The 13,183-nt window shown below is 41.2% G+C and overlaps 1 protein-coding gene and 1 long non-coding RNA gene across 12 annotated transcripts in view; one reads left to right on the top strand and one right to left on the bottom strand.

Annotated features, from left to right (window-relative positions):
- Positions 1–13,183, bottom strand: part of LOC120451198 (acetylcholine receptor subunit alpha-type acr-16) — a 96,502-nt gene that overhangs the window by 77,960 nt on the left and 5,359 nt on the right. For 6 of the 10 annotated variants that reach the window (XM_039634708.2, XM_039634699.2, XM_039634726.2 and 3 more), the window contains exons 2-3: positions 8,874–9,775; positions 1,012–2,020 (exon numbers count right to left, since the gene is read on the bottom strand). In XM_039634708.2, the coding sequence (XP_039490642.1) occupies positions 1,012–1,078 (67 nt within the window). In that variant the 5' untranslated portion in view covers positions 1,079–2,020; positions 8,874–9,775. The remainder of the gene's footprint in view (positions 1–1,011; positions 2,021–8,873; positions 9,776–13,183) is intronic. The other 4 variants (XM_039634673.2, XM_039634662.2, XM_039634653.2 and 1 more) reach the window with 2 other exon arrangements.
- LOC120451278 lies at positions 5,590–6,130 on the top strand. Of its 2 annotated transcripts, none has more exons than XR_005616367.1 (2): positions 5,590–5,689; positions 5,750–6,130. It is a non-coding gene; the product is annotated as an uncharacterized LOC120451278 (long non-coding RNA). The 2 variants fall into 2 exon arrangements; XR_005616368.1 differs by having other exon boundaries at positions 5,640–5,689; positions 5,746–6,130.

Genomic DNA, 13,183 nt, shown 5'->3' on the forward strand with positions numbered 1-13,183 from the left:
GCATACACACAGACATAATAGATATAACCATGGCTGTAGCCGAGTGTTTCTTTGAGTAGGAGGTGGGTTGTTGGCTTTTACTTTTACATTACGCTGCCATTTCTTGGCCTGCTTAAAGCGCCGTGAAAACGCTCGCAAGGAAATTGAAAAATCGGATGCGGAATTGAATAATGTGTCGGATGGGCAAATGGGTGAATGGGTGAATGGGCGAATGGGCGCCATTCAGTTTGCAAGGCCACGCAGTGTCACCTTGCCACAAGATTTATGCGCGGTGTGGCAAGTGGGATGTGGAAAGTGGAGAGTGGAAGGCGGTGGTCGATGTAGTCGAGTCGAGAAGATTTCGCATTTGAAATTGATAGTGCGACATGAGTGGGATTTGTTCGAGTTTCGCCGCTCTCAGCGAAATGCGAAAAAATCTCGAGCACTTGTTAACGCAAATGTTAGTCTGTGGTAAGGAGAGACGTTCAACAACTGCCAGAGTCAACAGTATAAATGGGGTAATAAGTTTGCGAGACCAGCGATAAGTTCTAACCTTTCACATTATGGGCATTTGAGGTTGAATTTTAAATTTATTTAGCGCGGAATGCAGCTCAAAAAAACAATGTTAAATACTGATATTAAAAAATGTAGATATAAATATATATTTAGCAAGTTTTTACGAAGTATAAAGTATGCATTTAATGTCTATATATTTCAGGATTTTCGCTTTCTAGATTCCAATTAGCTTAATGAAAGGAAATGTTTTCTTTATACTGGCTTGTTATAAAAAAACAGCAAAGATTTCCTTTTTTTATAGGACCCTTAAGCATAAACCAAGTTTAACCGCATGCTTTAATATTTACAATTATTTAATTAGTGCCCACCTAAGCAAACTGGGGTCGAAAAAGGGAAAGTTGTTGGCCAAGGTAAATGGCGCTGGAAGACAAACACAGACGGCACCCGGATTCCCAAAGTGAAGGTAGCCCCAGTCTGAGCTGCAACCCGGGTGAATAGTTGTCTTGGAGCACTCACCTTTAATTATCGCCAGAAAGATCAACAGGACAAACAGCGACAGCGACGCTGGCAGCGGGGAGTCCATGTCCTTGGCTTGTTTGTATCGCGTGGCTCTCGGGTTGAATGGCTACCACCCCGCCCCTGCTGCTCCTTCTGCTGCTTCTGGTCCTGCTTCGACTACGGCTCCTGGTCCTCCTGTTCCTCCTGTTCCCGTTCCCGTTCCCGTTCCCGATCCGCCGCCTCCTTTCACAGTGCTCCTTGGTGTGGTTGAGCTGCCTTGAAGTGGTTGGCTGTCCCCGCCTCGTCACCTTGGCTAAATAGTTGGCCAGTGCTCCCAACTAGCGATGATTAGCACAATGGTCCGGAGACAATGCGCCGTCGTGTGGGTCAGAGTTCAACAATGGACGAGAGATGGTCTCCCAGCAGTCCGTACTCCTGCCCACACCTTCTCAGCGCAATGCAGCTGTCATGGGACACTTGGGCTATCGAAAAAGCAAGTAGAATTTCTCAATTCTACTATTTTTGCTTTGTTTTTTTCAAGGAAGCGCCTTTGATAATTATTTTATTCTGGTATTTTTCTAGCAAATATTTGGCACGCGTTTGCCGTCGACTTTCTTCGGATTTTGCTGCGGTTGCGGTTGTGGCTGTGGTTGTGGCTGTGCTTCCTCTTCCACTTTGGTTCCGCGTTGCAGATTTAATTTCCGGTCTTCGCCTGGTCACAGATATTTTTTCAGAATTTTGTTTTTCCGTTCGCTTTTATTTGACTAATTCTCTTTCGTTTGCTCTTCGGTTTTCCCTTTGCGATTTTCCTTTTCAAATAATTTACATAATTTGCACTTTTTTTCTGGGTCGCTTATATGGTTTTCATTTTCTATTTGAGTTTGTTATTTTTTTTTGTTTTTTGTTGGATTTTGAGAAACCTTAGGTAGCAGTTGTTGTTTTTCTGGTTGATTTTATTTTTGTTGTTGATCCTTATATTTTGTAGTACAGCTTAGTATCGTTGTTTCGTTCAGTTGTAAGATGTTAGCTGTTAAAAAAAAAACAGAACAATATCTTTTTAATAGAGTTTTAGTGTTGAATTACATTTGTTGAAAACTTCCCCTCGTGCTTTAAATTATTACTAAGGTAATGCCCTTTTTCTCCTCATTAAAATTCGCTTTAATGTATTCTAGCCAAGTAATAAGTCCCCTTTCAATTGATGAAGATACCCCTTTTCTCAGCTAACGCGATTTGCGTTAACCCCCTTTGGACGTAATCTATTCTGTTTTTGAGGTTTCCCTATACACACAATCCTGGCTTAGTTAAGTCCTTTGATATTAGATCCCTTGCCACAACTTAGCGAAGCGAACTGCTTACCGCAAAGCAAAGGACCACAAAGGACAAATACCTGAAAATCAGACTGAAGCACTAAGAAAAAATGGCTACAAAAAGCTTAGCTGAGCTAATGTTTAATTAAAAAATATATACTGTGGCACTCATTAGGGGTTTTTCCAACCCATTTCCACTGTGGGACGAGGTGCAGCTGCCTCGTCACTTCGAAGACCTTCGATAACCCCGCCAAAAACCAACAAAACCAACAAAACCACTAAACCACCCATTGCGAGCCAAGCCATTGATTAGTTTTTGTTTTCGGTCAACAAACTTGAGTAAATTAAAACAATGAATTTGCGTAAAAACGCGAGTCGAACAAAAACAACAACAAGAGGGGAAAAACCGAAGCAGAAAAATAACAAAAGCAGGCGATGCGCAAATTAAAACACTGGTTACTGGCTTTCCGGCGCAAATGGCAAGGGGACAGCGGGTGGGGGGGGGGGGGGATGTATCGAAGGGCGGTGCTGGTGGGGGCGTGGCCGGGCATTGGGCCGAGTAAAATGCAGTAATTGAAATACATGCGGCGATGGCGGCATCGAGGCTGCGTGTGGCATGAGCTGCTATGCCGCAAAACAACGGAAAATAAAAGGAGCGCAGATTTACTGCATCACATCATACTCCTTAGCGCACCTATTAGTTACATAATTTGCAAGCATAGCATAATTAAAAATGTGCCTTTTAGAAACAGTTTAAAGTAAAGTTCCTTTTGTTAAGAAAATGTGGGTTCTCATGGCAATAAAAAATCGAACAATCTAGAAAGAAAGATCGGGAAAGTTTCTCACATAACAACGAGAGATAAACTTTACTAAAGACAAGACTTAGATTCCACTTATTTCATAGACCCAAAAACGTGTTATTCCAACCGTTACATGCTGAACTAGGCGCACAGGACACCCACTCTGTGCTTAACTACTGGGTGCGAATATCGCAGCATGCTTTCAGGCGCCGGCCATCAGTGCCGCAGAAAGCCACAATAATTTACACGTGCTCGATGGTCGCAGAGGGCGGAGAACTGAGGGCGCCGGATGGGTGAGAGCTGGATGGGATGCTTTAGAAACCGCATCATCTGGGATATACTACGTCCCGGGGCTTGGAAGGTTGAACAGGGCGCATTAATTATGATGGAAAATTAAAATATTCAACTTATTTGATTCCCCCAACGGTGCTGGAGTCAAGATGGAGACCGGCTCCAAAAACAGGGGAAGTGCTCTAGAGGACACCCCTCACGTTCTATGTCTTTGTCTATGGCAGCGTCAGCTGTTTGTGTAATTAGAGGTTTTATGAGTTATGTTCGTGTGCGTGAGCGAGAGTCCAGGGTTGAGGTGAATAAATGCTGGGGCGCTGAGGGTCCTTCGTCCTTGTCGCGGTTAATTAATTTCAAGTTTAGTTTCAGCCCTCTTCCATTTGTGCCGTTTGTGCGCGGTTTTTGGCACAAAGCTGGCAGGTAAAAAGTTTCAAAGTCAATTTAATGCTTCGCCAATGATGAGAGGCAGTCGCCGTCGTGCACAATGAGCCCTGAAATTGAAGGAGTAAGTCCTCAAGTCCTCAAGTCCTCCTCGTTAGACCTCCACCTCCGTGTACCCCTCCTAGTCACCCCACATTTGCCGATAAAGCTGTTGCGGCCACATAGGCGCGACAAAAATCGAGGTAGAAAAAAGTCGAATCTGGCTTTGGTTGCGGCTCCCTTGTGGACTGGAGCTTTGCACATGTGGTGGCTGCATTTTTTAGCACACTCCACAAGGCCTCAAATTACCTACTGGCCCCGATGTGTGCCACAAGTGCCTCACTATATCCGCTTTGAGGTTTCAACTTTTTGCGGTCGTTGGTTCATAATTGAACCCTTTGGTGGCCACACACACATACACACACACTTGCTCGCGTGGCAGGAGATTGCTGCACAAATTTGCTTTAGCCCGCTGCAAATTATGCTCAAGGGAATCCACTTAGTGGCTTAGTTGCCAGGGATTAAAACAATGTAAGCCCTAATACACACGTGAAAAATGTTGGCTCTTTCCCTTTGCATAGACCTGGTAATTTCTATAGCAACCTATAAATACTATTAATAAACCAAACCAATTTATCAGCTTTCACAATATAAATGGGCTTTTAAACATTCAGATTTGCAGAGCAATTCAAAAAGTCGATTATTAGCAATATCTTAGCTATTTTGCTCGGTGTTGAAACTCAAACTTTGATTGACTGCGTAATGTTCGTTCAGCAGGCTAATCAAGCGTCTAAGTGCGATTCAAAAGCCAATCAAAGTAAAACTGCATGGAAAATGAGCTTTCAGCATAGAGTTTAGAGTGTTTTCGATTTTGGAACGCTGACTGACAAGCTGCCAGAATGACAAACTGACGCACTCAGACGGCTCTGTTCATTCATTCATTCATTCAGTTGCTAACATGGCGTTAAGCGTACACATTCAATACGCACGCACACCAACACCCACTGTGAGCACACTACACACACACCCCCCCCACACACACACAAGCGCGCACTCGTATGGACGCTGCAAATATTGCTATTGAGCGAGCGTCAAAAGTCATTTCGACAAAATACTGCTGCATACTTTGGGGCGCTGGCTTTCGAGTGAGGTTATTGGCGCCTCTTCTCCCTTTTGAGAGCGCATTTTGCTGAAGTGGACGTGGGGGATGGCGGGGGTGGAGTCAAGGCTTTTGTTAGCACAAAGCCAAAACAACAAGTGCTATATAATTACAACAAAAACAACAACACCAACAGCCGACATCTACAACACCAGCAACAAGGGAAATGCAAAAGTGCATTGAAGAGAAAACTGCCGAACGCAAAGAAGCTTACTTATTGTTTTGGAGCTGCCAAATGGAGTCGTGAGTGCTCACGAAGCTGAAACTATAATACGATTTGTTCCACATCTGGATTTATGGGGTTTATTAATGAAAAAGTGTGTGGCAGAAATGTAAACATTTGGTAAGCATATTATTCTATAATATATTATTCTATATTATTATTCCATTTCCTTTAAAAACTACCCAATGTAATCTTTGTCAATAACTTTGATATTAAGGGAAATTTGTTTAAAGTAACTTAGATTATATTAAGTTGTCCAATAAGGGTAATAGTACGCTAGTCCAAATAAACAATTTCGTTAACAAAAAAAAATTGGTAAGCATGCTATTTTAGGCTGCGTTTGTCATCTTTAAATTTAAACCACAAACGAAGAATGGTTACTTACTTTGGCAACCCCAAGTCGTTTTTTCGCTTCAAAATAATATACAACTTTTTAGCTTAAACAAAAAAGAAACTTCACAACTATCTAGCAAAAGTGACAGATATAGGAGCGAAATACGTAAGTGACTGTTCTGGTTTCCATTCCTTTTTTAGAATTCTTTTCCTTAAAATAAGTTAGATAAATAAGATACGAAAAGGCTTAACGGGGCATGTATGTCGTGACCTTTGCACCCAAAAGTAAAGCCACCATCTCATTCCCAGCCGCCTGTTGCCCCTCAACTGGGTCAGACATGGCATCGGTAATGAGACTGCCAATACCGCCGATGGATATGCTGATGTTAATGGTGGTGATGATGAGCAGATGAGCGGATGAGGATGACAAGGACTACGAGAAGCGGCGGAATGGAGATGCTGATGATGGCGGTTGGATGATGAGGATGATGTGCAGCTGACATTATAAACAATTTCGCAGCCATTGGCGCAGTTTAATTAAAACGGCGACCAAAAATATTCAACTATAATCTATTGCAGGCAAATAAAAGCAAGTGAGTACGGAGAACGAGGCGAAGAACCGAGTTAATTTCATGGCGCAAAAAGGAAATGGCACAGCAAACAAAGGCAAAGACAATGGCCACGGCCAGGAAAACCGAACCGAGTCTGCCACGATATGGGATGCGGACAAGGAGGGCGAAGGGGCGGAGTGGCGAGGGGCGAGGGGCGAGGGGCCACTGAGACAGAAATTAAATTGGAAATGTTGTACTTCGTGCAGCAGACAGGCTAAAAGGAAATACACCAAAGGCATCCTGCAAATGCAAAACAAAAAACGTGGGCGGTGGGTCCTCGAATCCGTTTGTGTGTGCTGTTCGTGTGTCCACTGTATCTGTGTGTGTGTGAGTGTGTCTGTGACTGTCTCGCTCTCACTCTCTCTTTCTCTGTCTATCTGTGTATCTGTGCATCTGTGTGGGTAGGGGCAACAACAAGTGGCCAGGATACGGCAAGCGGAAGCTGTTGCTGCAGGATGCAGGACCCTGTGCTATTATACAAATGGAGGCGGCCTCTTATAAGTTGGAAATTGTCTCAGATTTAACAGGAAGAAAAACGAGGCAAAAAATAAGCATCAGCAAGGTGGCAGAAGAGAGGAAAAAAGGCCATACACGAATGAGGGCTCATGAATTTTCCGGGAAACGACGGACAAATGCCCTCGAAACGAGAAGCCGTTGAGGGAAACTTAATAAACAATAATTCTGCAGGCAAATCCGCACTTCTATCTATGGTAAATAAAGTTGCAGCAAAGCCAAAAGTGTAAATATAAATCCGAATCCCATTGCAAAGTCGCATCTGTATCTCGCCAAGTCCTATGCAAACTTGTTCAACTTTAGGTGCACGAAGCACCACCATCTTTCAAAGCGACAGACAAGACAATGTGAGATGGGCGATGGAAGTGCAACTGCAGAGCTGGAGATCCTGGGACTCCACATCCCACAGCATCCAGGAAAAAGGAGCCGCAGCAAAAAGAAGGGCTCCGTAGTGGAGGCAACATTATTTAGGTTTAATCAGCAAAGCAGATTTGCATACGACAGTTTGGCTGCAATGAAATAAACCAACTGGAATTCAAAGGAGCCATCCCAGAGATAACCAGCACTGAAGGACTGGACTAAAAGCAGAAAATACATCAAACAAATGAGGGGGTAGTATGGAAAACTATTATAAGCCCTTGACAACTGGGGAAATTGACTTTTCAGCCAGAATGTCACATGGCCCTGAAGTCCTGTTTAAAATCCACGAATTAACAGCATGCTTCAAGTCGATGAAGTCCTCTAAAATACGTCGGTAAATGCCTTTTCACTTGAAAAAACAGCACTGTCATTATAATTTATGGGTAAAACTCGTTGAATTTTTAATTGATGCTGAGCCAGCGAATTACAAATTCGCAACTTCCCCTCAACACAAAAATTTGTTTCATCGACTTTTTTTAGCGGTGCCAATTTTGTGTTCCCGTCGCGAATTAAAATCAAATTAAGCAACTTTTGGCACTGCACTACGACAGAAACAGAAAAATACAAAATGTGTAGCCTTTTAAGGCTACAAAATGCACCATGTTCCGCATGCCAAAAAAAAAGTTGTTGACACGAAAAAAAAACAAGTAAGTAAAACACATTTTTTGGCCAGCACGTGTGTGGCAGCAATTTAACAAAACGGGTAAAAAGCGTCAGTCAAAATGCTGATGGTAAGAAATTCGTCAAAAAAAATCTCCTTTTCATACCGATGCTTTAATTCTACTTTCCGTTGCACGGAAAATTGCTTTCGGTGATTTTTATTGGATTTTCGTGTGTAATATGAAATTCATAACAACCAACTGCGAATGGTCAGCATCAGTCCCAGAAGGCAGACTAAATTGAAGGCGGACGACAGACAGTCAGTCGACTCCAATTGCATCGGCGACGATTTCCAGTTTTTCATCTTGCTGCCTTGATGACATTTTAAATTTTCCAGCTAGTTTACTCTTTTTTACTATTTTCAGTTCCGACAACGCTGAGCTCGACACTATTTGATTGCCGGCTGACCGAGGCGTCACTCTGACAAGTTGCAAGTTTTTCCATTTCCCTAACTAATCTTAGAAAACAGGGAATATTGGCATGCGTATACGTAATATTTCAAAATCAAAAAAAAATAAAATAAACTGCCATGTTGTAGTTTTTTAAACAAAATTTAGATAAAATTATACTCTTTAACTTTTAATTTGCAAAATTTTGAATACATTCAGTTTGCAATTTCGTTTTCCCTACAATCAGCAAATTTTATTCAAATTGCTTAGTCAATTGCATTTTATATTCAGTAAATTTTGCGAATAAATATTTTACGCTCGCAACTTGAAATCTATCTATCGAATTTTGTACCTTCTTTTAGGAAAGTAATTTAATTGAATTTACTTGCCATTTACACCACTCTTTTTACTCTTTTAAAAATCCCACACTAGCACTTTTTCTCTGGCTCTTCATCCTCCTTGTATCCTAGCAATTATCCTTTCTCCACACTTTTTCCATGAAAACGGATGTTTTTTAAGCAAGAGTATTCCCTATTGGCTCTGAATCAAATCTAAACGGATCAAGTTCTCCCCTTTTTTTATGCCTACATATACTTTATACGTACATCTATGAGCATTTGCGAGTTAGCTCAACTTGTCTATTGCAAAAATTGTGTGGAAATTAAATTTCAGCATTTGCTAATTCGTTGAATTTATTGTCCGTTTCATGCCATTCCGTTTCGCTTCGCCCAAAAATGGGATCTCCAATTCTACTTACCCAGCAATTTTGCCGAAATGAAGCTTGGAGTTGCTGCTGTTTAAGAAGTTGCTGCTGTGTTGCGGATGTTGTTGGTCTTCTGGTTGATTTTGTTGCTGCTGCTGCGAGAGTTGTTGCTGATTGTTGCAGTGGTCGTTGTTGCTGCAGCTGCAAACAATCGGCGACCTTTTTGCTTTTACAATGGAATAAACACAACAAAATTGTTGATGAATGTTCCATAATTAATATGAAAATTGTATTTAACTCGCTCGCTTCGTTCGCCTTCGAGTGGTATTTGGTTTTGGTTTTGAGTTTTCTTTTTTAGGCTTATGATTTAGAATTATTTAAGTTTATTTGCTTTAGTTGGATGCATTTAGTTAGTGGCATTTGTGTTGGGACAGTTGTTGCAGTGCTGGTTGCAGTTGTTATTGCTGATGAGTTGATGGCAGTTGCGAGATTGATGATGGAATTGCTTGATTGCTTGCTTGCCAGACTGATTGAAGTATTGATTCTGGGTTTTTGAATTGGAATTTAGCTGGCATGTTTGCTGCTTCGTCTCATTCGCTCAGCAGATGCAACGATACTGATTCGGCTACAGATACAGGTGCGGATGCGAATACGAATGCGGATACGGGTGCGGATGCAGAAACATGGATGCGAGAGTAGAGATTCTGATGAGTTTGGTTTCGATTTAGCATAATGCGTTAATTTAAGCCACTGCTTTTTTTGTTTTAATTTTCCGTTTTTAATAGTTATGAACACATTGTTGCTGTTGTTATTTATTTTGGCTTTTCCTCGTGCTTTTTAATTTGCATTCATTTAATTTTGTTTAACATTTTCTGAGTGTTTTTTTGTTTAATATTTGCATATTGCCTTTATGTGGTGAATATAACGAAAAACTTTTATTTAAATTGGATTTTTATCTGTATGGCAGGCCGGAAAGAGATAGAAAAGAGGGTGAGAGAGAGAGCGAAAAAGAGTGATGTGAGTATTTAAGTACTTAAATGTTTATCGATATTAACTATGAGGAGTATATGTATTATCGCTAATTTGCCGCAAGTCAATCAATCTGCCGCTTTTCCACTTTGCCCTCAAGAATGTCCATTATTGTATGCCCACTATTTTGATTGATTTTCGACAAATTCCCAAGCACAATAGACGACTTAATCAGAATACGCAATGTAATCAGCTTAATAAGGGCTTGACTATCCATTTCGAATTTCGAATACAATTGTATCTCTTCATTGCCTGTTGAATGACACTCAGGGCAGTAGATTGTAGATATGTGTCTCCATATACAATGAATTAAATTTGTTGCTTTTCTCAAGTTTCTCCAGATCGCCAGAACCCATAAAAATTTAATTGAATACCAAGTGACCCCGGTCACGCCACCAAGAACAATCATGGCACGGCACTTCCTGATATGACCCACCATTGCGATTCATACGACATCATCCCATTCCATTGCAAACGCCCATCACGTGCCACAATTTACGGTCAAAGTTTCGAGGGTCGCAGCACTCGCAAAACTGTTGCGACTGCCAACTAAACATTAGTTTAATGTGAGTGTCTTCCTGCCAATCCCCCCAGCTCCACAGGACCTCCTCCGCAGTACCATCGCAGGACCTCTTGCAGACCCCCTTCGATAACTATAAGTACTGGTGTTTGGATGGCCGAGCGCACAAAGTTTGACAAAAGTCACTTAAAGCCGCCGCAGCAGCCATTTCGAATATCCGTTATGAGAACACAGGGCAAACTAAAAAAAAATGTAATAAAGGAGAAAAAAATGAAAAGAAGACAACTAAAATAAAATGAAATGGAGATGGGAGTGGGAGTGGGGTTGGGGTTGGGGAAACTCGTTAAGAAATATGGAACCAAAGTATAGAAGAGTTTCAACGGAAGCTACTCGAATGAGAAGAGTCCCTTGAGTGAGTGCCCAGGCCAAAGTTTGTTTTCTTTTTTGCTTTTCTCGTAATGCAAACAGTTATCGATGGCCAGGAATTTAGATAGCTCGAGATTCCAAGAAAAACATTTCTCGTTATACTTGTTATCTAATTTGTATGTCAAGTGTTTAAAATTAAGAAGTATGTATGCATGAACAAGAATGCAGTATAAATGGATTTTTAAGAAATGAACAAGAATGCAGTATAAATGGATTTTTAAGAAATGCATATATTTTCTAAACATTAAAATAAATCAGTACAACGAAAGCTCTAAAAACAATTATGTATCTTTTGTCCTATCGAACACTTCCTAATTCTCTCAGCTTGGGAAAAATTCGAGCCCCAATCCCTTTTAAGCGCTTTCACTTTCTCCACTTCACGGCTCCCCCCATAAAATACACCTCAGAGCTCCGCATCCTTCTCGGCGAGTTCCATCAACTTAATCTACCCAAATAATACCCTGGGGACGGGGGCCTGGTAAAAATGATAAAAAGAGTTGAGCCACTGACCAAGAGACACCGAAAAAGAAGCAACAACGGCTGCCGAAAAAAAAAATACCAGTCACTCAGCTAGTTGGACCTTTGTTGTTGGTTGTCCTGTCGCTTTTGTCGCTCTTGTTGTTGTTGTTGTTGAGGCTGTTGTTGTTGCTGCTTGCCTGTTGTTGGTAGACAACGTTGTTATTTATGACAATTTCATTGTCTTGTCCACTTGCTGCCCTTTTTATTTCCGTCTTTGCCTTTTGCTTATTTACTACCATCCATACCAATACACAGCCAAACAGCCGTGCACACCAACACACAGGAAGCTCACACAGAGTGGGTGGGGAGTGGGTGAGAGGGGGAGACGGGGAGAGGGAGTTAGAGAGAGAGCTAGCTGGCTTTTGTGTAGCATACTTTTGTGCGCGCGGCGTTATCAAACGTTTTCCGCGCTGTTACTCTACGAATCGGTGTATTTTTCTTCCTTTTTTTTTGTGCCAGGACATCTTTTTAAACAGCTCTATCCGTGTGCCCTGTCTGGTGTGGGTGTGGGTGAGCGTGAGTGTGAGTGTGTGCGGCTGTTATCAGTGGCACAGGACTCAGGACTCATCGGTCCATTGATGGAACGTTTGAGTGAGTTTTGCCGAAACTCATTTTGAGCAAAAGAGAGAAAGGGACTCGACCAACTCAACTTCTGTTTACACTTGGAAGAGCACGGCAAACGGAGTCCTGCCAATTGTTGCAAGCCCTTTGTTGTTGTCTTGCGGGTGAAAGCTTGCTGAAAACCCCTGCATACACACGCACACCAATATTTATGTATAACCAATTCGTTTTGCTTCCATTTCGTTTTGTTTTTTTTTTTGGCAGTATTTGTTCAAAAATTTATGAAGCTTCTGCTCGGGCAAAAGTGGCTTAGGAATTTATTTAATTAACCCCAAGTTCCTGCCAAGGAAAAGCGCCAGCAAAAGCTGCTTTCCCCCTTTTTTCTCTGTATGACAGCAAAATTGTCCTTTAAGTGTTTTATGAGTGCGGCATGATTTCAAATGATTTCTATTTCTGTGTGGTGTCTCTGCTCGTTTTTTTCTTCCTTTTTTTTTTTTTGTTACGTGCTCCAATTCCCACGCACACATACACACAAGTAGAGAGAAAAAATATGGACATGCTTAAATTGTTGTGTCATTTGAAATTGCCTCTGATTGAAAAGAAAAAAGAAAAGTGAAATCTGTTGATTTAGCTGGTAGTATAAAACGCATGATCCACTGCCGTTTGATTCGTTGATGTTTTCAGGGTCTGGTTAAATGTGATCGAATGGATGATTGTTTTGTTCTGTGTACACTGTCATACATACGCAAACGTAACAATGGCTGGCAAAAAAAAAGGAGGGAAAAGGGAACGCCAGGATAAGTAAACTTGCAACTTGTTTGCGCTTTCACCACACACACACACACAAACGCACATGTATATGGTATATTGCTGTTGTTGTTTTTACCGACTGCCTGCTGATTAGAAATGCTTTTGATGTACGTAAAACGTATGATGAAAATTGCGGCTTTTCCACTGCGGCAAGTGCAGCAACCTGATTCAGACGTAATGAGCAATTACAAAACTTTTCCCCTTTGTTTGCCAATTGAAACTTGGACAACGGGTGAAATTTCCGAGATCTAAAGTTGGGAATAAAATAACTACTTTTAAATGAAGTTAAATTTGATGATATATTCAAACAACACGTGTGTCGATAAAAGTTTCAAGCGAAGTTCTTGACTGTTTAAAGTTAAGTATTATTGTCTAACAATCTTTTTATTTGAAAACTTCTATTGACAAAAACGAAAACCTTTAACATGTAAAATTTTAAAGAGATTAGAGTTTTGTAAAATACAAGTTGTATTATGATAGCCATCATAGGACTCCTTTC

This window comes from Drosophila santomea, chromosome 2L, assembly GCF_016746245.2.
Source record: "Drosophila santomea strain STO CAGO 1482 chromosome 2L, Prin_Dsan_1.1, whole genome shotgun sequence".
Classification (NCBI taxonomy): domain Eukaryota; kingdom Metazoa; phylum Arthropoda; class Insecta; order Diptera; family Drosophilidae; genus Drosophila; species Drosophila santomea.